The 26287-nt window shown below is 46.8% G+C and overlaps 1 protein-coding gene across 4 annotated transcripts; it reads left to right on the top strand.

Annotated features, from left to right (window-relative positions):
- On the top strand, positions 1-26177 carry rock2a (rho-associated, coiled-coil containing protein kinase 2a). 4 transcript variants are annotated; one of them, XR_011038515.1, is made up of 34 exons: positions 1-835; positions 12293-12374; positions 12483-12583; positions 12673-12810; positions 12910-13170; positions 13937-14081; positions 14201-14339; positions 15365-15456; positions 15613-15772; positions 15860-15914; positions 16813-16901; positions 17001-17049; positions 17201-17336; positions 18185-18276; positions 18419-18665; positions 18806-18912; positions 19586-19745; positions 19857-20017; positions 20146-20330; positions 20428-20497; positions 20653-20756; positions 20853-21039; positions 21162-21255; positions 21341-21435; positions 21571-21762; positions 21939-22107; positions 22560-22630; positions 22709-22797; positions 22912-22990; positions 23071-23338; positions 23411-23624; positions 24251-24355; positions 24816-25500; positions 25578-26177. XR_011038515.1 is itself a non-coding variant. In XM_068338152.1 (33 exons), the coding sequence occupies exons 1-32, from the start codon at positions 737-739 to the stop codon at positions 24342-24344; spliced, it is 4224 nt and encodes a 1407-aa protein (XP_068194253.1). In that variant the 5' UTR covers positions 1-736; the 3' UTR covers positions 24345-24355; positions 24816-26177. The 4 variants fall into 4 exon arrangements, 2 of the variants coding, with proteins under 2 accessions (XP_068194253.1, XP_068194254.1); XR_011038516.1 differs by having other exon boundaries at positions 25627-26177; XM_068338152.1 differs by having other exon boundaries at positions 24816-26177.
- Positions 26178-26287: the final 110 nt, after the last annotated feature.

Raw genomic sequence — 26287 nt, forward strand, 5'->3', positions numbered from 1 at the left:
CTCTCTGCGTTAATGTCTGTGGGAGGAGAGAGTCGGGACCGACTCGGTGTGTTCGTGTGAGCGCTGGGGAGACGCTGAGCCGCGGGGGGACTTTTCCGTCCGAACGGAAGAACTTCCCGGTGTGGACGGAACCGACAGCGGGGGACGAGCCGCGGTTACCGGGGCGCGAACATGCGAGAAGAACTCCGTGACGGGAGCGAGACCTTATTAAACATTAAGCGCGGGAGAACGGAGGCGCTGGCGGGGAAACCGGAGCCCTAACGGGAGCCAGCGGCGGTGAACGGGGGGCAAAGCGGGCGGAATCTCTCTAAAAGGCGAGTCCGCTGCTCCTCCGGAGGGAAGGGGAGGAGAGGGGCGGAGGAGACGCCCCCGCCGCCTGTTGCTGGAGCTCCACGGCCGAACTTCACCTCCGCGCTGGGAATGGAGCCCGCCGCCTAACGGAGCTGCTCACCCGGCTGTGACGGAACCTCATCGGCTGGAGCCCGGCTGCCGGCGAGCCGGAGAGACGAGCACGAAGTTTGGGGCACCTGGGAGTCTCCGCTCCGGGACACTTTTGTGGACGGTGTCCCCGTCCGAGGCGGGTGTGGGTGGGCTGAGACCCCCGGGCTGCTCCGGTAGGCCCCCGGCCCTCAGCCGGGAACAAAGAGGGTTAGCCGGGGACAGAGAGGCTCACATGTGACCCCGGAGAGGAAACTTTATTGTTAAAAGTCAACTTCCAGCCCCCACCGCCGCCGTCATGTCTCTGGGCGCCGAGAGGAGGATGGAAACCCGGCTGAAGAAGCTGGAGGACATGATCAGAGACCCCAGGTCAGCCATTAACCTGGAAAGTCTGCTGGTGAGACACACACACACACACACACACACACACACACACACACACACACACACACACACACACACACACACACACACACACACACACACACACACACACACACACACACACACACACACACACACACACACACACACACTGGTTCTGTCCTGGATTAGGACAGAACTGGAGAATACAGGCAAATTAAAAGCATAATCCAGTTGAGATTAGCCTAATCAATAGTTCAGATTGAATGCCGACTCCAGATTAATCCGATCCAGGATAGATCCTCACTCTCTGTCCCACATGGATGGTGGAAACCAGTTTCTGGTGTGACCCAGTTATTGTCTGTCAAAGCATCAGACAGTGTTGTCATTATCAGTGGATTAGATGTGAAACTGTCAAATAATAATTCAGTTTAAACCCAACCCGACCTGACAGCGTGTCCCAGCCTGACACCCCCCAGAGCCTCATGTTAGAGGAACACAGTCTGAAGACCACCAGTGGGTCACGGTGACTCCACTCTGAAGATGTTTTCAGATGTTTTTCTTTGGATGAACTTGATGGATTCTCATATTTTTCCATTTGCTCGGTGTAGAAATCTCAAATCCTTGTTGGAGTGTCTCACCTTGATTTGGACGAACCTTCATGTGTCGTGATTGAGGTTCTGAAACGTTTCTTCAGACCTCCAGAAGAACCGATGGTGTCGGTGGTCAGATGGACAGTCTGTTTTAATGATGGTGGGCCTTCAGAACGACAGCAGGAATTTCCTGCAGGCATGCACCATGTCGACTACAGAGGCTGAGGGAAATCTGGGTCTAGGTTTTTAAATCTAGGTGTTTTTTTTAAATCTAGGTTTTTGCAAATAGATGATTTTACAGATTTCTTTGTTATTGGACGATCCAAATTAATTTAGCAAAGGATCGATATTTGTAAGCGGTGTAAGGCTTACAGTTTAATGTACTGAAGTGGGTGTGGTGGGAAAAGGTGCGTGAAGAGTCCTTTTGGGATGTTTGCGATGACCTGCCCAACAATGGAAAAAACAATCTGATTACTTTTCTGATGTATTTCAAATCAAAATATGTAATAAAGTCTTCTGATGATTGAGATTTACCGTTTGCTCAGAATAGATTTGGCAGTTGGTTGCTGGCGTATCTGTACAGGAACTAACAAACCTCTGATCAGAGATGGCTCCGGCGGCGGGACACGAGGTCAATCCGAGTGTGTCACAACCTCAGCGCTGCTGTTTGAATGTCTGGGCCCCCTAACCGGCTCTGACAGAGGGCAAACACTGTCAGGTCTATCTTAAAAAGCATCACCTCACCCCTTTTAATGGCCCCATCTAGCTTGTGGGCCCCCTGACACACACACACACACACACACACACAGAGGCACTCTGGGTCTCTTTCCCTAAAACATTTAGCAGAATAGTTGCTTGACCGCTGCTGGTATTTACTTCCTGTACGTGAGGCGGAGACAGAGGTGTTGAGTGTTGGAGACAAAAGTTGAGTGGGAAGCATGCGTAGGAGAGAACAGGCTTCAGTTTTCTGTTTTTAGCAGCTTCAGTCGAGGCTGTCACTGGGATGAAGGAGTTGTGCAGCTCGTTGTGGGATTGGAACGTGAACGCACAAACACAGAGAGCCCGGAAAGCTCCTTATTTTTCAGGTGGAATAATAACATGCATACTTAAAGTGCCTTAATAATTGCTCACAGGCTCATATTCGGTAAACAGTGAATCACAAAGCTCTTGCTGTTGTGTCATAGCAACAGAGGGAAATGAACTACCAGGAAAAGACCTCTAAAAGATATTCAGTCATTTATTTTAGATTTTGTTTTTTGAATCAGCTTGAAGTTAGATGGAATTAGGAGCTGAGGACACGGACAGCTGACGGGGAGGAATCTGCAGCATCTCTCCAGTAAACCCAGTGGCCTTCCTCCAAAAAAACAGGAAGGCCACTGTTCTTGTTTCCAAAAGAACAGAATATAAATGAAAAACTTTATTGACACTATGCTTTAAAAGATGATTCTCCGTCTATCAGCGTTGAACTGAATCTAACCTGAACGTTTCAGCAACCTTCCCACAGTGCAATGTGTAGTGATCATTATTTGGCAGCACTCCGCTGCTGGACTGACTTGGCAGCTCTGAGTACGTGGAGAGATTGTTGAGGGCAAGCGAAAGAAAGGGCATTTTTTAAGATACAGAGAAATATGGACACTTGATTACCACGCAAACCGAGTTTCTGCTGTCCTGAAGGAAATGACTTCACTGAGTAAATAGTTGGCAGCTCCACACGGGGCTCAAAGTCCCTGCGAATGATTGCTCTTTCCCCTTTCACTTTTTAGCCTTATCTCCGTTTCTTTGGCTTTGCTTTTCTCTTAAGCTGCAGCTCAACCCCTCCTCTCAGGCTTGTTAAACACACTGCAGGTATTTGAACTGTAGATCCAGTCCAAAGCCTTGTGATTCAGCTGCAGACCTGGCACTGCCCGATAACTTAATGCACAGCACTTAAGTGTGAAGGATACGCGATATGTTCAAGAGCTGCTCTGACGTCCTCCAGATCGTGTCTTGAGGGCAGCGCCTCGCTGTTCATTAGTCGAGGCGATGGGTTGTGTTGCAGCTGGTTGTTGATTTTTTTCTATATTAGAATTTTACCACAAAACTTATATTTTGAGTTCAATTCATTTTTACTCCAGACTGCTTCCGTTCACTGGTGTTTCTGTCGGTTTATTCTCCCCTTTACCTCCCACCCTGTGTTCATCACTCTTGTTCTCACTCTGTGTTTCCCGTCTCCCCTTTTTCTCGACTCCCTCCCTGTTCCTTCTTATCGTGCCTCCCCCCACCACCACCACCACCAGCCCCATGCCCATTCTGGAAGGTCTTCCTTTAATGTATAGCTTTAGGGGAGGTGGGGGTAACCCCTGTGTGTCTAGCTCTGTCTTTGCCCTGATAGTCCTCCTGGTCTGGGCTCGTCTCTGGAGTGCAGCTGAGCAGCTCTCCGTCCCGGCTTCACAGTGCTAGCTGGATAGAAACACTGCCTTATAAGGCACTGGGGACGGTGGCCCCAGCCAATTTTTTTTTTTTTCCTGCTTGCTAGTCTCTCAACTCCACATCTCCTCTGGTTTGGCGGCCAGGCCTCTCTGCAGACTTTTTTGGTTTTTGCTCCACTCCAGTGAAGAAGTTCCAATGTCTTTTGGGTGGCTGAGCCCTCAGGGGTTTTAAATGTCACACTTTTGTTAATCTAGATTTTGTCTGGTCCTACTTTAGTGGTCAGAACACGGAGACAATGTCAGAGTGTCCCTGTTTATTACAGACTAGATGGACAACCAAGGCTGGAGTGTCCCTGAGTCTTTCAGTTCAGGGGCTCTCGTTTGGACTTCAAAGTTCTCCATTTCATGTCCATGTGAAAGTTGATGTCCTTCTTGGAGTAGTGTGACATTTTTTAGATATACAGTATGCCTATCTGTCCCCATACTGATAGAATGAGGCGCTTGACATGAATTTCTTGCTATAGCCGGTTAGCTTTGCACAACAAGGACACACACTTCTCCTTCTGAAGATGACGGTATCCACCTGCAGCTCCAAGGCTAGCTTATTATCTCATTACCTTTTTTCTTGACTGCTTTGTTGGTTGATTTGTTGTTAGCATAATTATCCAAAAACACAGAATGGATCTCCATGAAATTGGAACTGGAAGTGGAGGATGGATCATGGTTGATGAACAAACCTGTTTCATTTTGTTTAGGATGTATGGAGAGACAATATTTTTACAGACTGGCCTTGGAGGTGTGGAGGATAAATACAACAAAATAAAATTATACGACCAGCATAAAAACTTTATTGTATGTATGTGTATGCAACTTTATTAGCAATGTTTGTTTTTGATCATTCTCCTAGATTGGGAGTTTCAGTTTAACATTAATGTATTCTGTTAGCGACCGGAGTGGCCCCTTTAAGAAGGTAGTCATGTGACCGATGTGGAAGACGCTCATTTTCCAAAAGCATAATTCAGAATGAGATCTCAAACAAAACAGAAATAATGTAAGTCATGTATTCTTCCTTTGCAGCCCCGTACCAATTGACCCATGGAGTGGTACCGGTCCACGCACCAGGGGTTGGGGATCACTGTTGTAAAGGATAGCAGAACATAATTACACACATAAGTACACAAACACAATGGATTTACACAAACCTTTGTAATGGGTTTGGGAGATGTTCAGACGAGGTAAACGGATAGGACCAGGGCTGGACTGGGCTGAGTGGCGTTCTCTCTCTGTTCGGTGCAAAAGGTGGAAGTATTTCATGTGTGAATGTTTTATGGCCACGTGACTTCCTGAGGTCACAGTTGGACCAGACTTGAGGGATTTACTGCACCTGCACAAGAAATAAGACCCTGGCATTTTCTCATTATTACACTTTTGTACAGATTAACCAGTAAAGGGTCAGTAGGAGAAACCAGCTTGGTTTTACCCCGCTTCCTGGGTTACATTGTGTTGTTTACAGGGTTAATAATTATGTGGTGGGTTGGCTCAATTTACGTGAATTATTAATGTTAAAGTAGTGTCAGCAGCTGGCATTCCTTCAACTGGATAATAAGTTAAAACCAAGCTCCATTATAAAAGCAACTGTTTAAAATTACAATTCATCTGTGGTTCGTGTGCTTTCAAAACCATGAGCAAGATGCACATGCACACAATATACACATGATTTCCAGCACCTGTGTTACACATTATATAACCAGAGGTCAATAGCAACAAGGCCTGAGCCTGGCCAAGAACCCGCTAACAAGAATGTGGGGAGGAATGCAAAAACTGTGGAAGTGCATATCTCTAGAAATTAATGACGACGCTGTACGTCCAGAGAAATAGTACACACTGCTGAAACTCCATTGTTTTTGATGCTGTGTGGTTCTCATGTGAAAGCAAACGTATGCAGCCTGATCTGTCTTAATCTGGCGGATCATTTTGTCTAGACATACAGATTTTGTTTAGATAGTCTGACCGCCCATGCAACCTTTAACGGTATGGGTTAATTTCAGGCATTAAAGGTAAATTCAGACTTGTTCAGGCTAATAAAACAGGTCACAGTCTCTTTATTTTTATTGGTAGTGGGGGCTTTTGAAAAACTTTCACTCCACATTGATGGGCACAGGGATGCATAAACATTGACTGTGTATTACTCCGTTTTGTGCACAGTCTTAATTCTGTTGTGCGACTTCTCGTGAGTTTTCTACCTTTTAGTATTTTTAGTATGAAATGAAAGTGTGAGTCAGCAGAGAGAAGAACGTCTCCCACGCTTAATGCATAAACCATCCATCTGTCCTCGGCGTCATCATTCCATCACTACCTGACAGAGGAACACAGCCTCCTACACAGACATGCACTTTCTCTTGTGGACTCTGGTTTGGATTTTCACCATCTTCACTCCATCCTAGCAACACGCAGTCTGCAGTTTGTTCAAGTGGCAGCAACAACACAGGACAACACAGTACATTCCTAAAAATTTAACAACATCCTGGTTTCATTCAGCTGCAGCTCAACTAACCCAGAGGAGGGAGTTTTGTGATGGTGGTGTCCAATGATCAATCAATCAATCAATCAATCAACTTTTATTTATATAGCGCTTAATCACATCTGAAAATATTTCAAAGCGCTTAACAGATAGAAAGCCAACAGTGCCCTCCAGAGCAAGCATAAGCGACAGTAGCGGGGAAAAACTCCTTCATTGAGCAAGAAACTCTGAGCAGGACCCAGACTCTGGAGGGCGGTCATCCGCCTTGACCTGTTGGTTGGGAAAAAGAAACACACTGGGGACAGAGATAGGTCATGGGGATAGAGACAGGTCATGGGTTAGACATAGGTCAATGAAGTTGTGTCATTGTGTTAACATTGGCTGTCAGAGTTCAAATGGTTTATACCAATGCAGAAGACTAGTCAACAATGCAACCAGTGTAGATGATGACTGAAACTGAACCCCAGCCTGAGGACATATCTTTGAGTTGGCCCCCGTTCTGTCTGGGCTTCTCTTCAGCCTGAGATAAGAGTTATCTCACACGGCATAAGCAAATAATTGAAATTCACACCAACAAAGTTGTAATCATTTAATTATTTTAGTTGTAGCTTCTAGACGGTGGGTGGTGTTTGGAGTACTTCTCTTCCCTGACAGTGAACAGACACAGTTGGATAAGATCTTCATCGAAGCCCCAGATTACTGCTTTTCTGGCACAGATGAGCAAACAGAGGATGAAGTTATAGTGATGTGAGCTGGGTCTGCTGTCTTGCAACACACTTTCCTGTTGTACATGACACACTGGAACACACACCCTCAGTTGATCTGTCAAATGTCCTACAGCACAGAAAGTACGACTGCGTCATAAGAACAAACTATTATCTTCCCAGATCGAAGACATCTGTCTCACACAGCTTTCAGAAAATATGACAACAGTTAGTCTAAAGTTTGGTATGACGGTATGAAATCTTCTTGGATTGGATTTTAATAAAGTAGGGTAGGGATTTGGGTCCTCCCATCAACCTGAGGCGGGTCAACTTCAGCAGTAAACCAGTACGGATGCATTAAGTTTCTACCAAAGAAATGAATTACTATAAAATACACACACAAAGTACAATCTGCACAAGATTATTCCAGTAATTTCTGCTCATACTATTTCTTAAGTGGAATGGAAATAAAGTAAATCTTGTTTTTGGTGATTGAACCTGTGCCGGAGGAAAACACTTTATTTTGCTTCCTGCTTTTGGGTAAAAATAACATTTCCCAACCTCTCAGTAAAGTGGTGCATGGTTTTATAAAAATACCACAATCCTAAAATTTGTCTTCTTTCCAGAAGAAAAATACCCCCACCCCCTTCTGTTGACATCCCAGGGGTAGGTTTTTTTTTTTTTTTTTTTTTTTACACTTCCAGGAAAGTTATCTATGTAGACTTGAAAAGTGTACATGGAATGAGATTTCTAGCTTTTAATATTGTGTTTTTTCTTAAGGGATTTTTCAGATTCCAGAAAAGAGGAAAATATCTAGTGCTTTACAAGAAAAACAATCAAAATTGTGAGATTTGTAACCCCTGGGTTGGAATCTTCTCTTGCATTTGTGATGGGAGCAATGATGTGCAACCCTACTGACCTGTCCATCACATGTAGGACTGGATCCATTGATCATACACATCATATTTGACTTGTTTTGAGTGAACCATTGAGAGCATGGAGGAGGGTGAAGATGGGAGGACATACAGGAGGACGTTATCTGTGTAGAGTCATGTAAATGTATTTTTCCTGGCACATTCCTACAAGTACTTTATAATAAAGCGTGGGTGCCAGAAATGTATCTGGGAACAAGAGCATGGGTAAGAAATCTGTCAAACGCAGGAGCGAGACATACTCTTGTTATTCCCCGCGGAGACATTAGCTGTGCTATTTGTGAGCCTCTGCAGGAATCCTGCCGTCGTGTCTTTCTTTGAGAGTTTATCGGCCCTGCCTGGCACGGTCCCCTCGCTCTGCCCGACCCACCGTTTATCCCCACAACTATTTTTAACACGGCTGGAATTCAATCAAAACATTCAGTTTCTCCTCAATCCTTTTAAAGCTCAGCAGTTCTGCTTGTTTTCCGTTGACTGCTTGGTGATGAGGTGGGTATGCGGGGAGGAAGAGGATTTTTTTTTGTGGGGGTGAGGGGGTGGGGGTGTGCTTGTTTCTCTTTCAGGGTAACATCATTGCATTCTTGAGTGCTTGATCCACATAGGGTCATAAAAGGTGGGAGAATGCAAAGACGGATTGACAGCTCTGTAATGTCAGCCGAAGCTTCAGCCAATAGCTGGAAAAGAGTAGAACGTGTATTTGAAACGGAGCTCTTGTAAAAGTGGTCGGTTGTTTGTAGCTTCAGCTGGTTTAACACTGTTTTGCATGGGTTGCTAGGAAACCAGCCATAACCCCATTGGTTGGATTACAGGACAGCAGAGGTAAATGCTGAAGTGATAGTAGATACATAACAAATCTATAAGGTTAACTAAACAGAGCTCCAGATATGTCTGGTGCATTACAGTTTAAATGGTCCATCTTTAATCGTCCCCTGATGCTTATTGTTGTTATTGTTGCCCATTTGTTCACAGTAGGGCAAACAGGAGAGCCACATTCACTTGTGCAGTCCAGTGCACCAAATTTAAAGCCGTCCCTCTGGACCGTCCTTCACGTTGTGCATCTTCAGCCCAGCTCTTTTACAACAGTTTGAGTTGCCAAAGAAGAATCATGTCTCATAAAGATCCGCAGACTTCATTTCATGTCTTCACTGCAGAACCACTGGCGCCGCTCTCTGTCACTAAGGAACCCTGTCTTTACTTATTTATCATTTGTCTACATTAGGTTCATCTTGTTTAACATTTTCATGTTTAAAATAGGACATCAGACTCGGTCTACTTTGGTCAGAGAACCGACGTCCTGCATCACCAAGCTGCCCTGTTGTTGGTTAGGAATTAGGTGATCACTGAAAATAATGGCGTCTGTTGTCTGGCCTCACTGAGGCAACGCAAAAAATGTATAAAAAAACATGGCCACAAATCATTTAACCAAGATGAAATGTGAAACAGTCCTAATATTAAGGAGGCAGTCAGAGACTGCAACATCCCTCGACACCCTTGAATTCAAAATTTTACCCTGACCTACACATTTTTGTTCCTCTGGCTTCCTGAAAATCTTGCTTTTTGTTTTGCGATTATATCATCAGGTTTCAGAGATGTGTACCTAAAACAAATATGGAAGTGAAAATTTGACCTTGACCTAGTTTTTCAAGGTCAAGGTCCTCATCTCATTTTCATCCCCTGTGCTGCCTGAGTAATGTGCTTTTTGTTTCATCTCTCTATCTGCAACGGTTGAAGATATTTGATGGACACACAACCACTGACATTACAATACATCACCGATTTGCGTGATGTAATGAGAAGTCATATCTCCTCTCTGTGCTATAACCAGCTGGATGAGTGACGACTGCTTAACTTCCTGCTCTTTAGATTCACATATAACCCAATAGAACAACTGTGCATTTTCATTTTCTGATGCGGGATAGGAATGTAAAGAATATAAAAATATCCACAACATAAATAAAACCTCACTGCAAGAACAGTGACTAAATGTGTTCTGGCTTCTATTACAAAACTGCCCTTTTTAGAAACCTTTAACATATGGAATTGTTTCTGTGAGTGTTGGGGAAAAAGAATGAAGATGATGTTTGGGGAGTTAAATGGTGTCTAGAGGTGGGCGAGCTGCAGCGTGGCGGATGCGTCGTGTACATGTTAGGCTTCTTGTTCTTTTTCTTTGCTGCTGCAGACGAATGCAGAGCGGCGGCCTGACAGAACGCTGTCTCAGAGGAAACGTCTGGCTCTCTGGGACCGGCTTCATGACACAGTGAAATTATCCTGCAGCCCCGGGGTGGGGCGGATCATTTCCTGTATCATAGCGTTCATAGGGACATCCTCAGGCTTGTGTGTGTGTGTGTGTGTGTGTGTGTGCAGCCCCTCTCCTTCCCTGTGTGCGTATTTTTTCCCTTAAATAGTATTTTTGTGTGAGGTCAGTCCTTTAATGGGGAAGTGAGGTCGATGTGATGAAACAGACTGACTGCAGGCCGACTGCAGCCGAGCGAAGAGCGATGGAGAGAGGAGGAGGAGATGGGAAGAGCAGCAAGAGATGAAGGAAGAGTGGAAGTAAATGAAACGTATTATTCTGTCTTTCACTGTAAGGATGGAGGAGGAGAGGGTTTGACAGCAGCCCTTCTAGACCAGTGGGTCAGCGTTGGTTCTTGTGTTCTCCGTTGGCTCGGTCCAGCGTTTCAAGCAGCTCCTCATTGACCGTTCAGGAATGTGTAGCTGACAAAATTTTGATAGATGACTTCCTTATTGTTACACATTGTAACGATTAGAGGTTTGCATCAGGCTGTCGTTGGCTTGTATAATGGTTTCCCTGCTCTGCCCTGGGTCAGCGCTACAAATAGTTAGCTCATGTTCACACACACACACACACACACACGGACTGCAATGGCCAGAAGAACCGAGATGCTTCTGTTTGTACGACAATGTTGTGTAATAAATATCTCTTAATAAATGAAAAAATAAGTACAGAGCCAATCAAAGTGATTGATTCCTGGAGGAGTTTGTGTCAAATAGCAGTGATCGTGTTTTGTCAGTGAGTGTGTCGGCCTGCTGCCGTCAGCTGCTCACTTCCTTTATTGGGTAGAACGTGTTCAGAAGCTGCTTTTACACAATGTTATGTAAAAAAAGGGTAAAAATAAACCTTTTCATATTTTAAATACCATTGAGTCACTGATGACGGCCCTGAAGGACGAGTCACCGCCGATGAGCAACGACTCACTGATCCAGATGTCGGTCACATCCTCTTCTGGTGTGTAAAAGAACGCTGGTGTGAGAACACACTTCTGCCTCTCAATGATTAGTCAAACTTGAGTTGCAGCACACACACACACACACACACACACACACACACACACACACACAGTGTGGTAACAATGCATGCTGGACACACAATCTACTACAAATGGGTTACAGCTCGCTGCAATAAGCTACAGCTGCTGTGTGACATTAGAATAAACTGTAATGTTGCTTCTGTTCCTTTTGAGTTTTGGGGAAGTTAAAATTTTATTTATTTATGTGTTTGGCTCTGAGAATGTAACTGCAATAAAAATATTGCAGCTTTTCTCAAATGACATTTGCCTTCCTGTGATTCAACTCATTCATTGTTGATAAAGTTCTCTGAAACCCTTTTTATGGTAAAACATCAGTGGATATGTGACTAAATACTGTAATAGTTTCACACACGTCACTCTAGCTGTATCCATGGAACTTGTTAGACGACTGTTTGTAATCTGGAGCCGATCAGAGTCCAGTGACGTTCACTGTCAGAGACAGATACTACTTTTTTGTCGTGTCAGCTCATGACATTCCTGAACTAGATCTGCTTGGTCGACTGTGACACCTGTTATAATGGAGTGGAAACTCATCCACAGCACAGCAGCAGGTGTGTCCAGCCAAGTAAGGTTGTAGCATGTAGCATTATGTAGCATGTAGCATGTAAAAACCACTTGGATTTGCACAGCTGCATGCAAAGCGAACATCTCCTTGTTCTGAAGCGTTTGCTGGAGTGAAGGTCTGACGTCATGAACGTCATGACTTCAGCACACAGATCATTCATGAGCGATTGTTGCTGCCATGATGCTGTTTGATTCTATTTATTTTAATGATTGTTTGTGCTTTCATCTTTAAACAGACCTTTAATCTCAGTGAAACGCTCATTTACAAATGTCCAGTATATTATATCACTTTTTATGAATTGTTTTTTTCAGTCTGTCCATATTTTTAAGGATCTGACAGGAACGGTGTGATGACTGTCTGGCCTCATGCTGGACAGGATGCACCTCATTCTGCGTGTTTTGTCCTGACCTTTGACCTGTCGTCCTCTCTTTCTGTCCAGGACTCCATAAATGCTCTGGTGTTGGATTTGGACTATCCGGCACTGCGCAAGAACAAAAACATCGAAACCTTTTTGAACAGATGTGAGTAGCCGAGAGAAATGGAGGAGGTTTATTTACATGAAATGAAAGCTAAGATTTGTTCTTTTGTCATCATGTTATTCAGTGTCTCTCTGTTCTTTTATAATTCAGATGAGAAAGTGATTGGAGAGGCTCGAGACCACCAGATGAAGTCTGAAGATTTTGACAGAGTTAAAGTCATCGGTCGAGGAGCATTTGGTGAAGTCCAGCTGGTGTGTTTGAGTTTGTGTTTCTAGCTGTGGCTAACAAGAGTTGTGTAGGGATGTCATGGATTTGTGTGATCAATTCCACCTCCATTCAGGTCCGGCATAAAGCCTCTCAGAAGGTTTACGCAATGAAGCTCCTGAGCAAGTTTGAGATGCTCAAGCGCTCCGACTCGGCGTTCTTCTGGGAAGAGAGGGACATCATGGCGTTTGCCAACAGTCCCTGGGTTGTGCAGGTATGGAATCCACTGCTCAGCAACTTCATGGATCCTCTTGAACCATCAGGATGTCCAGTTTTTATGCAGACATGTTTTTTATTCCCTGTTTCTGTTCAGTTGTGCTGTGCCTTCCAAGACGAGCACTACCTCTACATGGTGATGGAGTACATGCCGGGAGGTGATCTGGTCAACCTCACCAGCACGTACGACGTGCCGGAGAAATGGGCCAAGTTCTACACGGCGGAGGTGGTGATGGCTCTGGACGCCATTCACTCCATGGGCTTCATCCATCGGGACGTCAAACCGGACAACATGCTGCTGGACCGACACGGACACCTCAAGCTGGCCGACTTCGGCACGTGTATGAAGATGAACTCTGTGAGTCCCCAAAGCGTCACGTCTCTGACCCCAAAGCGTCACGTCTCTGACCCCAAAGCATCACGTCTCTGACCCCGAAGCGTCACGTCTCTGACCCCAAAGCGTCACGTCTCTGACCCCAAAGCGTCACGTCTCTGACCCCAAAGCGTCACGTGTCTGACCCCGAAGCGTCACGTCTCTGACCCCAAAGCGTCACGTCTCTGACCCCAAAGCGTCACGTGTCTGACCCCAAAGCGTCACGTGTCTGACCCCGAAGCGTCACGTCACTGACCCCAAAGCGTCACGTCTCTGACCCCGAAGCATCACGTCTCTGACCCCGAAGCGTCACGTCTCTGACCCCGAAGCGTCACGTCTCTGACCCCGAAGCGTCTCGTCTGTGACCCCAAAGCGTCACGTCTCTGACCCCGAAGCGTCACGTCTCTGACCCCAAAGCGTCTCGTCTCTGACCCCAAAGCGTCACGTCTCTGACCCCAAAGCGTCACGTCTCTGACCCCGAAGCGTCACGTCTCTGACCCCAAAGCGTCACGTCTCTGACCCCAAAGCGTCACGTCTCTGACCCCAAAGCGTCACGTCTCTGACAGGCGGCGTTTCTAAAACGGCTGTAATGATTCCGGCAAAGGACTCGTAACATAAAAACACCGTTTGTGTGCTTTTTCCAGATGAGGTGTATTATATTCGTAACATATTTCTATTTTCTGTAACACGTATGATGAGACAACAGACCTGAGGCTGTCATGCTAACCTGGTTCCTGTGTTTGTGTTGCAGACCGGTATGGTCCACTGTGACACGGCTGTGGGGACCCCCGACTACATCTCTCCAGAGGTGCTGAAGTCCCAGGGAGGAGACGGCTACTATGGGAGAGAGTGTGACTGGTGGTCTGTGGGGGTGTTCATCTTTGAGATGCTTGTTGGTCAGTGAATGTTAATGAGGAGGTTTTGTTGGGATGGCGTTCCCTCTCTGATTTAAATGGTGTTTTAGGGTTGATTCCTGTGAAGTTTACGATCTCTACCTTTACTCTAACGTCTGCAGGTGACACGCCGTTCTACGCCGACTCTCTGGTGGGAACCTACAGTAAGATCATGGACCATAAAAATTCCCTCAACTTCCCTGATGATGTGGAGATCTCTAAGGATGCCAAGAATATCATCTGTGCCTTCCTCACGGACAGGTAGAATGAGTTGTGGTCTGGACTCACCTGCTTGCATAAATCTGTTCATTCCAAAAACATCCATTTTTAGTTCCATCACAGTGTTCTGGTTTGCGTGTCTTTGACACACATTTTTTGACGAGGACGCACGGTCATCAGACAGCGTGCGTCCCTGGGATGCAGGCTTTTGATGAACTTTCATTCAACAAAAATATTCACAATTTTCTCCACTTACATTTTGGACCCGGAAACCGTCATTATGGTTTGATCTCTCACAAGTTTGTCGTCATGAGACTCACCCGCGTGATTCAGTCTGATTAAAATCGACCAAACGGCAACACGACGTCTGCTGGTTTTAACGCTGCAGTGAGAGAGGAGTTAGTTAGACCCTCCAGAGCAAGAACAAGAGTCCTGTTGGGTTTGTCTGTCTGTTAAAGCGCTTTGAAACGTCTGCTGATGTGATTAAGCGCTATGCAAATAAAGGTTGATTGATTATCACCATGCCTTCGAAAAAGATGCAAAAGTTGGAGAGAAAGCAAGAGATAATGAGTGTTTTCTTGCATAAAAAACAATCAAAAGTTAATTAAACAAAAGACAGATATTACTACAGATATTACTACAGATATTACTACAGATATTACTACAGATATTACTACAGATATTACTGAAATGTGTGTGTTGAAGGTTCTGTCAGCTTGGTTCAGTGTCCACAGGAGAAAATATGAATTAAAGGCAAAGAAAACCAGTGAGTGAAAAGCAAAAGTGGAAAAGAGAAACTGTATTACATCTTTATTTATTTCTAAGACTGCTTTTTAAAAACAAACCAGCTACCAGGGATGCATAAACGTCGTGTTGGGACGCACTCATTTTTCTTGAAGCGCATCCCAGGGATGCACTACTTTCTGGAGGTGAAATAAACTCTCACCTCTAACTGCTTTGACACTTGATTGTGCATCATTGGGTCTCATTTTCCTTTACTACTGATCTGCTGAATTGTGAACCGAAGCTAAATCTGTTGACATTCTCTTTCTCTTTTTTGTTTGAAGGGATGTGCGATTGGGAAGAAATGGCGTGGAGGAAATCAAGCGACACCCTTTCTTTAGAAACGACCAGTGGACATTCGACACCATCAGAGACAGTTAGTGTCATTTCAGTTCAAGCAGCTTTAATAAAAGGAGGTTTAAACATCACGCTGGGATTCGTTGCAGAACAGCTGCAGAGTAGTTGATAAAAAGGTTTATTAGACTTCCTGTTCCAGCGTTTCTCACGTTTTCCTTCCTCTCTCCTGCCCCAGCTGTTGCTCCTGTGGTCCCAGAGCTGAGCAGCGACATCGATACCAGCAACTTTGATGAGATTGAAGAAGATAAAGGTGATGTAGAAACTTTCCCCACACCTAAGGCCTTCGTTGGAAACCAGTTGCCCTTTGTCGGCTTCACTTACTTCAAGGAAGACCAGTAAGTGTGTCCGAATTTTATGGACCTGCACATTTCAGCATCACAGTTCCTGGCTTTTCTGTGATTTTCTTTTTCCGTTTCCTTCAGGTTACTGAACGCTTCAAACAATATCTCAGTGACTCACGACAATTCCAAAGGAGAGGTGGGTGCTTTAATATCGTCCCTCACCGACTCAGATCTCAGGAAGACAGTCAGGCGTCGGTTTACACGACCACCCACAACACGACTGTTGACACGTCAGTCCGGCTCGGTTCTGTTGGACGCGGAGGATTAATGATGGAAATGAGTTGGAAAAGGATTGAATGTTCTGATCCCAAGATTTATTTTGTACTTTGTTTGAAATTTCAGAGTTCTTAGCTACACAGAAATAGTTAAGCAGCTTTCGGTCTAAGTGGCCGAGCCAACAGTTAATCTGTTTGACTTCAGTCTGAACACTTTAAACGATCAACTACCAAAGAAACCAAAGGAAGCCGGATCTGATTACCTCTGCCCTGGTGGTGATGTTATCTCCTGCAGCTGTTTGTCTGTTTGCAGCATCAGCAGAATAATCCCAATCTGATGGGTTAAAAACGTTTGTGTTCAACTTTAACGGGTTTCTAACTCGTTCTTGTGTTTTTTAACATACATAAAATAACACTACGCAGAAAATGTGCTTCATGACTGCACTGAATTCGCTCCTTTATGTCACCTTTGCTTCCTTTTCCAAAAGCGCGTCACATGAAGCAGTGGCATCACGATCACTTTATTTATGGACTATAATTAAACCGAATATCCTTTGGATTATTACATTTATTTTGTGTGATAAACGTTGTCGTCTGGAACCGTTTTACATTTATTTTTCCCCATGTTCTCTTATATCCACCTCTTTTATTCCACTGATCAAATGAGAGGATTCTTCGTAGGGATGGAGCCTCCAAACAATTATGTCCCTGTTTCACCTTTTTTTCTCCATCAGCAGAATGAAGTGTTGTTGATCTCTTTGTTACGTAACAGTAAAACTCCAGACCAGATGTTTGATGTGGATCATTTTATCTCCACAGTCAGCAGCTCTGCAGAAGAAACTCCACCAGCTGGAGGTGCAGCTAAATAATGAGAAGCAGGCCAAAGATGATCTGGAGCACAAACACAGGTACAGAAGCTGTAGAAGTGTCACGTAACAAATAACGGCTCCTCGCCGTCACCGGCCTGTCCAAACTCTTCTAAATGTTGTCATGTTTTCCTCCTGTAGAGCTTCTGCCAGCCGTCTAGACAAGATCTCCAAAGAGCTGGAAGAAGAGGTGAGATGGAGCTGAGCTCCAGAGACACGTGTTTGTCTGTCAGGGCATCTCATGCCGCATTAGATTTTGGTTGACCCCTGACTGGAGTCTCAGGAGCCACGTTAAAGCAGCCCATCGGATGCTGACCGGAGTGTGTATTGTTGGATTACAGGTGATCTGCAGGAAGAATCTGGAGTCGAGTCTGAGGCAGCTGGAGAGAGAGAAAGCTCTGCTGCAGCACAAGAGTCTGGAGAGTCACCGCCGGGCCGAGAGCGAGGCTGACAGGAAGCGCTGCCTGGAGAACGAAGGTGACAACACACACACAGGCATTTTATACACACACACCATATATACCGAGACATTGGTGGGTTGTAAGAGGGGAAGCTGCGTGTCGATTTGACGTTTTTGAAGTTTGGCTCATGCAACATAAATGTTGATGTGGGAGTTTAGTCGAACTGGTGTCGTGTTTTTATAACGCTGCCGTCACCTGGTGAATAGAAGAGTGAAGAAAACACACTGTTTGGTGAATTAATCCAGGTAGGGGCAAGCTACGGCCCCCGGGCCATATACGGCCCTTTAGGCTTTATAATGCGGCCTGAAAAACGTTGAGGCACTGGTAGAGATGAGACCAGCAGGACTGTTCCCACTGAGATCGTACGTGAGTTAATCTATTGTGAAATAAATACAGTTGTAAAATAATTTTTACAATAAGCCTTATAATATAATAATAATAATAATAATTAGCCAATATGCTCATTATATGTATGCTTGTTAAAGGCCAAAACCTTTTATATACAGTAATAATTTTTATGTCATTTGCTTTAGTACAAATAAACACTCCATCCATCTGCCCTCTGTTTGCCCCACCCCTGACTTAAACTGTGTTTTTGTGGGTATATTTTGTTATTGGCATCACTTCTCTGATACCAAAACTCCTCATTCAATAAACCCAGGAAATGAAAAATGTAAATATTTCTACTGTTGTAATGTGGAATACATGAATGTTTGAGTTTATGTTAAACTTCTAAGGACATTTGACTGATAATACTTTGTGTTGTGTGTCTGTGTGTTGTGTTGTGTGTCTGTGTGTTGTGTTGTGTGTCTGTGTGTTGTGTTGTGTGTCTGTGTGTTGTGTTGTGTGTTGTGTTGTGTGCAGTCAACAGCCTCCGTGACCAGCTGGACGATATGAAGAGAAGGAACCAGAATTCACACATTTCTAACGAGAAGAATATTCATTTGCAGAAACAGGTCTTACACTCTGTCTTTGTGTAAAATGCCACCATCTGTTGATTAAAAACAGAAAAAGATTCTTGGATAAAAGTGTAAACGCTGGGATCTAGATTTTGCGTAATCAAAAGCATCAAACTTTTTTTCCTTTTCCTCTCCTCAGCTGGAAGAAGCCAACGCTTTGCTGCGAGCCGAATCGGAGGCGGCGACGCGGCTGCGTAAGACGCAGACGGACAGCAGCAAGCAGCTGCAGCAGCTGGAGGCCACCGTCCGAGAGCTGCAGGACAAATGCTGCCTGCTGGAGAGAAACAAGCTGAGTCTGGAGAAGGAGGGCATCAGCCTGCAGGCGGCGCTGGAGACGGAGAGGAGGGAGCACAGCCAGGGCTCCGAGACCATCAGCGACCTGATGGGTGGGGGGCACACACACACACACACACACACACACACACACACACACACACACACACACACACACACTGCAGTTCATGCAGGATCTGGTATAAATTCCCACGTGAGCTTTTCTGACGTCCCACTTTGACTTTTCTTCCAGGACGCATCTCCGTCCTGGAGGAGGAGGCGCGTCAGCAGAGACAGACTCTGTCCAAAGCCGAGGCTGAGAAGAGACAACTTCAGGAGAAACACACCGATCTGGAGAAGGTGGAGAAAACATTAACCCTTACAGCCCTAACCTGTTTACGCCATTTTTTGTTACCTTTGATATTTGTCTCTATATACCACATTAAATGATTTAACATACCCATGCTTAGTATGTTTATCTTCAGCACAACTTCAGCTAAATGAAGAGATAGTTTTTATTTCCCTATGACTTCTTATGTTGACATATTGGGGCAAAATTGACACACAGTCAAATTTGGAAATGGAAAAATTTTATTTTATTGCACATAAAAACGAAAAACATGCTCATCAAATTGATTTTGAACTCCAAAAAGGTTGCCATAGGCTTCTAACATAATTATATACAGTTTGTGTCACTTTAAAGGGGTTTTTGGGCCAAAATAGACACACGGTCAAATTCGAAAATGGAACAAATTATATTTTATTACGCATAAAAACCAAAAACATTCTCATAAATTTGATTGCTCACAGCAATCCACGTGACCGACTTTATTTGTTAAGAATGGTTTAAAAACATCATGTGATCTGAGCACGGGGGTGTGGTCATAGGGCTGTAAGGGTTAATGATGACTTTCCGCTCACACCTTTCCACACGGTTTCAGTCTTGATTCAGGTCACAGCTTTTGCCGTCCTGCCATCGCCGCGTTACTCGAGTCCTTTCTTCAGATATTATTTTCTCCTTTTCTCCACACAGGAGATGAGCAACAAGGAGATCGACTTCACCTACAAGCTGAAGGTGCTGCAGCAGGAGCTGGAGCAGGAGGAGGCGTCCCATAAGGCCACCAGGGCGCTGCTGGCCGACAAGAGCAAGATCAAGGTCACCATCGAGGGCGCCAAGTCGGAGTCCATGAAAGGTACGTCTGATGCTGAGCTAGTCTGTTCATTACTACAGCTTTACATACGTGACCGCCTGATGTGAAATGGTAGTGATGTCACAGTGATGTCACACACGTCCTCCCCTCCAGAGATGGAGCAGAAGCTGGCGGAGGAGCGAGCAGCTAAGCTGCGGCTGGAGAACCGTATCCTGGAGCTGGAGAAGCACAGCAGCATGATGGACTGTGACTACAAGCAGGCGCTGCAGAAGCTGGAGGAGCTGCGGCGCCACAAGGACAGGCTGACGGAGGAGGTGCGTTCAGGGTCCTGGAGCTGATGTAGCCGCCGGGGGCTGAATGACGTCCACAAGCATTTTCTAACAGCAGGAGTAAAGCGTTAACAGCGGCGTCCTGTTTCCTTGTTCTTCTGCGGTTTGTGCAGGTGAAGAACCTGACGCTGAAAATCGAGCAGGAGACCCAGAAGCGGAACTTGACCCAGAACGACCTGAAGGCTCAGAACCAGCAGCTCAGCTCTCTGAGAACGTCAGAGAAGCAACTCAAGCAGGAAACCAACCATCTGCTGGACATCAAACGCAGCCTGGAGAAACAGAACCAGGAGCTGCGCAAGTGTGTTCACATTCTCTTCTCCGGTAGCTTCGTTACACGTGAAGAAGACGACAGCCAATCAGACGCTGAGTGTGTGTTTTTTGGTTTCTGCCTGCAGAGAGCGTCAGGACACCGACGGGCAAATGAAGGAGCTGCAGGATCAGTTAGAAGCTGAACAGTATTTCTCTGTAAGACTCCTAAATGTTAATGTAAAGTCACTTAGAGATGCACGTCTGGAGCTTAACTTCACTATTAATGTGAGCTGTAGTGATCAGTGAACAGCCGATAGAGGACTTTATTGTCTACTCGGCGTTTTAATCCACCTCCTGTCTGCGTTTTGCAGACGCTGTATAAGACGCAGGTCCGTGAGCTGAAGGAGGAGTGTGAGGAGAGGAATAAACTCTACAAGGACGTGCAGCAGTCCCTACAGGAGCTGCAGGAGGAGAGGTGCTCCTCCGTCTCACGTGATTTATTCAGATATCGTCTGTGAGAACCGGCCACGACACAAAGGAAGCAGTGTTGAGTTCTTTCCTGTCCCCGTAGGGATTCTCTGGCGGCCCAGCTGGAGATCACGCTGACCAAAGCCGACTCGGAGCAGCTGGCGCGCTCCATCGCCGAGGAGCAGTACTCCGACCTGGAGAAGGAGAAGATCATGAAGGAGCTGGAGCTGAAGGAGATGATGGCCCGGCATCGCCAGGAGCTGTCAGAGAAGGACATCACCATCGGTTCAGTGAGTGCATGGGTTCAGTCCACCAGGTTAACTGGAACGGTTTAACCCGGTGGTGTTCAGGGGGGGCTGCAGGAGCAGTGACCCCTCACGTAGAGACCAGACGGTGTTTCCTGTCTCTGCAGCTGGAGGAGGCCAACAGGACCTTAACCAGCGACGTTGCCAACCTGGCCAATGAGAAGGAGGAGCTGAATAACAGACTGCAGGAGGCGGTGGAAGGCAGGCGTCGATTTGTCCTTAAATCTCCTCCCAAGCTGCCGACCCGTTGTGATTGTGAGGATTTCTTTGCGTCTTTGTTTTTCAGAATTGGAAAAATCGAAGGATTGGAAGCAACAGATCGATCAGATCAAGCAGACGTTTGAGAAGCAGCTGCAGTCAGAGAGGACGCTGAAAACTCAGGTCAGACGCTGATCTTCAGTTCCACTGGCGTCAGGAGTCAGGTTCTGGACCCTCTGGAGTCTGGGGTCTCCCATCGGGGGCCCCCCCATCACATCATTCCATCAGACTGAACATGTGACCTTTCTCCACACACAGGCCGTTAACAAGCTGGCAGAGATCATGAACAGGAAGGTGGACCGCGTGGGAGGCAGTCGCCGTGGTAACGACACGGATATGCGGCGGAAGGAGAAAGAGAACAGGAAGTTGCAGCTGGAGCTGAGGTCGGAGAAGGAAAAACTCAACAGCTCCATCATCAAATACCAGAGAGAGATCAACGAGATGCAGGCGGTGAGGAGAGCGCGACCGTGTCGTGGATCCGTCCCGTCGATCCGTCCCGTCGATCCGTCCCGTCGATCCGTCCCGTCGATCCGTCCCGTCGATCCGTCCCGTCGATCCGTCCCGTCGATCCGTCCCGTCGATCCGTCCCGTTTCCTGCTTCCTAAACTTTTTTCCTGTCTGTGCAGCAACTGTCAGACGAGAGCCAGATGCGCATCGAGCTGCAGATGGCTCTGGACAGCAAGGACAGCGACATCGAGCAGCTGAGGAACCTCCTGCAGGCCCTCAGCGTCCAATCGCTGGACTCCGCCAGCGTCAACAGCGGCCCAGAGTTTGACGCCGATGACGCGTACACAGGTGAGAGCACCCCCCGGTGGTGGAGCAAATAGCTTCCATCCAACCAGTGGACATATATTTCAACATTTTGGAATGAAAGGATTTTTGGAAAACAGCTGCTGGTCCATTTTTCTTTCTGTGTAATAATGACCTGACCGATCTCTGCCACTGAACGGAGTCGTTCCAGAGAGACTTCACATGAAAAATGATCGTAAAATGATCTCGTTTTGATTGGATCAAATCTGTTGGATGAAGTTGGACATTTTTTTGGCTTCTCACACCTGACAGGTGTGTGTGTGTGTGTGTGTGTGTGTGTGTGTGTGTGTGTGTGTGTGTGTGTGTGTGTGTGTGTGTGTGTGTGTGCTGTCCATCCAGATAAAACTGGAGCAGCATCCTGTCATTTGACTTGGTTAAATGTCTTTTACCCTGATGATGATGATGATGATGATGGCGGCTGTCCGTCTGTCTTCCAGAATTGAGGCTGGAGGGTTGGCTCTCGCTGCCTGTGAGAAACAACACCAAGAAGTTCGGATGGGAGAAAAAGGTACGTAGGAAGACGCTGCGTCAGCGATACCGCCGTCCCCACGTCCGCTGACGCGTCCCGTGTCCGTCTGTCCTGCAGTACGTCGTGGTGAGCAGCAAGAAGATTCTGTTCTACAACAACGAGCAGGACAAGGAGCAGTCCATCCCCTACATGGTGCTCGACATCGAGTGAGTGGAACGGGTCCCTCTGCTGGGGAGACGGTTCTGGTTCGGTTCAGGAGCTCATCGTGTCCCTGTTTGTGTCCCCGCTTGTGTCCCCGTTTGTGTCCCGTCTCCACGCAGCAAACTGTTCCACGTGAGGCCCGTCACCCAGACGGACGTTTACCGCGCCGACGCCAAAGAGATCCCCAGGATTTTCCAGGTGCGTCTCTGGAATCCTCGTTTCTAGTCCGTTAATCTGAGTCAGAACCACAAAGTTGAGTCGTTTTCCCGCCGTTCCAGATCCTTTATGCCAACGAGGGCGAGAGCAAGAAGGAGCCGGAGTTCCCCATGGAGCCGCTGGCCATCGGGGAGAAGTCCAGCTACATCTGCCACAAGGGTCACGAGTTCATCCCCACGCTCTACCACTTCCCCACCAGCTGCGAGGCGTGCACCAAGCCGCTGTGGAACATGTTCAAGCCCCCGCCCGCGCTGGAGTGCCGGCGCTGCCACATCAAATGCCACAAGGACCACATGGACAAGAAGGAGGAGATCATCGCCCCCTGCAAAGGTAGCCGGGTGGACCCCGAGCCAGCAGAATTATGGGTAGTGAGGAGGAGCTATAACGGCGTCTCTCCCCCAGTGAACTACGACGTGTCCACGGCCAAAAACCTCCTGCTGCTGGCCGCGTCCCAGGAGGAGCAGCAGAAGTGGGTCAGCCGACTGGTCAAGAAGATCCCCAAGAAGCCCCCGCCGGCGGAGCAGTTCGCACGCTCCTCCCCCCGCGCCTCCATGAAGGTCCAGCCCAGCCAGTCCATGAGGAGGCCCAGCCGACAGCTCCCCACCAGCAAGAGCAGGTAGCAGGAAGTCCCCCCCCAGCAGGTCGTCACGGGGGACAGTTTATATTTGTTCCACTGGAGTGAATGGAGCTCTGCCGTCAGCCAATAGAATGTGTGTACGGCGTCACGTGACTGCCTACAAAAATCTGCGATGAGGTGAAGCCGCGTGAATGCGTGAAGCCCCCCCCACCGTGGGCGGGACAGCAATGTGACGGTCCTGTAAGTGATGTGTGTGTCAGGATGAGAGCAGGAACACACACCGCGTGTGGAGGAGTGTGTGTGACCCGATGGTGTGTGTGAAGTGTGGTCTCCCCTTTCAGACTGGAGGACGGGGGTGTCCAGGACTGGCTCTGGGCGCTGGACGACCTCGATGACGATTCCTCCTCCGTTCATTTCTGACGGCGTGTGGTAACGGCGTGTGGTAACGGCGTGTGGTAACAGCGTGTGGGAACGGCGTGTGCTGTGTGCTGTGATTTGATTGGTCGTTTCCACGCGGCGTCGGTCGATTCGTCTTCGTTCTTCCTGATTTGCTGTGATGTTTCAGGATTTATTTTGTTTAAAGATGGATTTGTGTCCCCCTGAAACACGGAGGTCCCCTCTGGGCTCCTCTTCCTGTTAACACCCTGAAACATGTCTCCCCCCAGTGACCCCCCATCCTGTGACCTCAGCCCCCGCAGGTCAAACGGCTTCAAAATGAGGCGAGAAGAATCCCACAGTAGACACTGGTTCAATGGATGACCCCGCCCCCTGTAAAGCATTACGTTCCTAAATGTGTGTGTGTTCGTTTACAACCACATCGTCTGATTGGCTGCTGGCTCTGGTGGTGGTGGCGGCCTGTGGACATGTCCATCCTGATGCATGTGTTTGTTGGGGTTCTCCGCCCTGATAATCTGATAATCTGACCACCGGGTGTTTGACATGACGTTATGGTTTAAGTATAATCTGTGATGGTGAATGTCTGATCATGTTTGTCCTGCATGTTGTTACCAGTGGGATTATCTCCTGTTTTAGACCTCAGGTTGTATAAAAAGGTGATTTTCTGTCGCACTGGGGGGCCTGATGCACCTGTGGTTTTGGCCTAGAGCAGATCTAAATCAGACAAGATGAGTAACACGTGATTTAATCCGTCATACGTGGAGCTCTGATCATCCTCTGCACATACTTTGAGGATAATCTGAGACTAACGTTCTCCTCCATCTCCTCCTCCAGCTAACCCTGCTTGGGGGTGCGGTCCGGTGTCCAGCGGTGGGGCGTTTCCTCCTGAATCAGATCACACTGAACCCCAACACTACTCCACAAAGCCCCCCCACATCGCTTCAGCCTGAGAGTTTCAGTCTGCTTCTCCCATTTGGTGAACTTCTTTTCCTCCCTCCTGATTGGACGCCTGGTCAGACCCGTCGTGAGGCTCTGTGGAGCTGGAGTTACTGGTTCAGAAGGGGAAACACGTACCTCAACACTCACGAGGACCAAACAGGAAAAGTCTTCCTCACTACTTTTTGGGGGGGAATCTTGTGGCCAAAAAAAAAGAAGAAGACATTGTTGTGTTTAATGATTGTGAACATAAAGGGTTAAAAGGGGAGCACTACACAGAAGGTCGTCGGGTCGTTTGCTGGATGAAGCTGAGGTCACACAAACCTGAATGAGGTACGAACGCAAGCCAGCTGCGACGTCCGACCCGGGGCGCCGTGAACGTTGGATGGAGCCCCCCAGGAGACGTCCTCGCCGTCACGTGATGTTTCAAACCTGCACTGTCGTGTTCTGAGCGTGAATGTTTACGGACTGAAGGGTCGCACCGCTCACGCTTTCCTGATGCGATGCTCGGCTCCTTTTTCCTGTTTGAATGTACATCTGGGCCTTCCAGACGACACACAGGCATTGTATGACTTCTATCCAGGTAAACTTGACTGAAGCCCCCCCTCCAAACACCTACTAACTGCTCCCATCGACCACGTGTGTGTTTTGCCTTTTCAGGCCTCACATTCAGTTTTGCCACAAACGGGCCTCCATCTGTCCCACACAGAGCCGTCAGTCATTTCCTGGATGTGAAACCGAGGAATCGACCAATGAGAAGCAGAGACGACGACATCACGCAGTCACACACCATGAGTCTAAATACTGAGCAGCACTGTTCCAAGTAAACTGTTTGTCCTGATATTTTTGTATTAAAATGTAACTGAATGGAGTTTGGGAACATTGCTGTGTGTATATGGCTTTATATAGCTGATCCGTGTGTGTGTGTGTGTGTGTGTGTGAACCAAGTTGTCTGGCTTTAGCCAATAAGCATGTTTTATACATATAAATATACACAGTATATATTTTACATGCCATACAGTGCACATATTATTTATACAGCCTTGTCCACTTTGTATTAAGGGCTCCATCCAGATTGCATATCTGCTCCAAACGGCTCTTTAATAACGACCACAATAAAGACATGGATGTGCTGCCTGCTGGGTTTTCATTGTTCTGGCTTAAAAACATCAAGATTCTAAGAAGTGCCTGAAAACCTGAAGTATTAAAATCACAAGACTGCCATTATTATGTTTATTAAAATAAGAAAAAACTTCACTACATCTTGTCTTAATACAGTATTTGTCATCCTGAGTAGATTTTCTGTGTGTGTCCGGTTGTGGCAGGTTTGTAGTCACTGGAATGTAAAGAGTTCTGAGGGTGGAACACTG

Source organism: Antennarius striatus, chromosome 17 (assembly GCF_040054535.1).
Source record: "Antennarius striatus isolate MH-2024 chromosome 17, ASM4005453v1, whole genome shotgun sequence".
Classification (NCBI taxonomy): domain Eukaryota; kingdom Metazoa; phylum Chordata; class Actinopteri; order Lophiiformes; family Antennariidae; genus Antennarius; species Antennarius striatus.

Coding starts and splice junctions, on each gene's coding strand:
- rock2a (XM_068338152.1), top strand. CDS start 737: ATGTCTCTGGGCGCCGAGAGGAGGATGGAAACCCGGCTGAAGAAGCTG. Junction 12,375..12,482: donor CGAAACCTTTTTGAACAGAT/GTGAGTAGCCGA, acceptor TTTATAATTCAG/ATGAGAAAGTGATTGGAGAG. Junction 21,763..21,938: donor AGATCAACGAGATGCAGGCG/GTGAGGAGAGCG, acceptor CTGTCTGTGCAG/CAACTGTCAGACGAGAGCCA.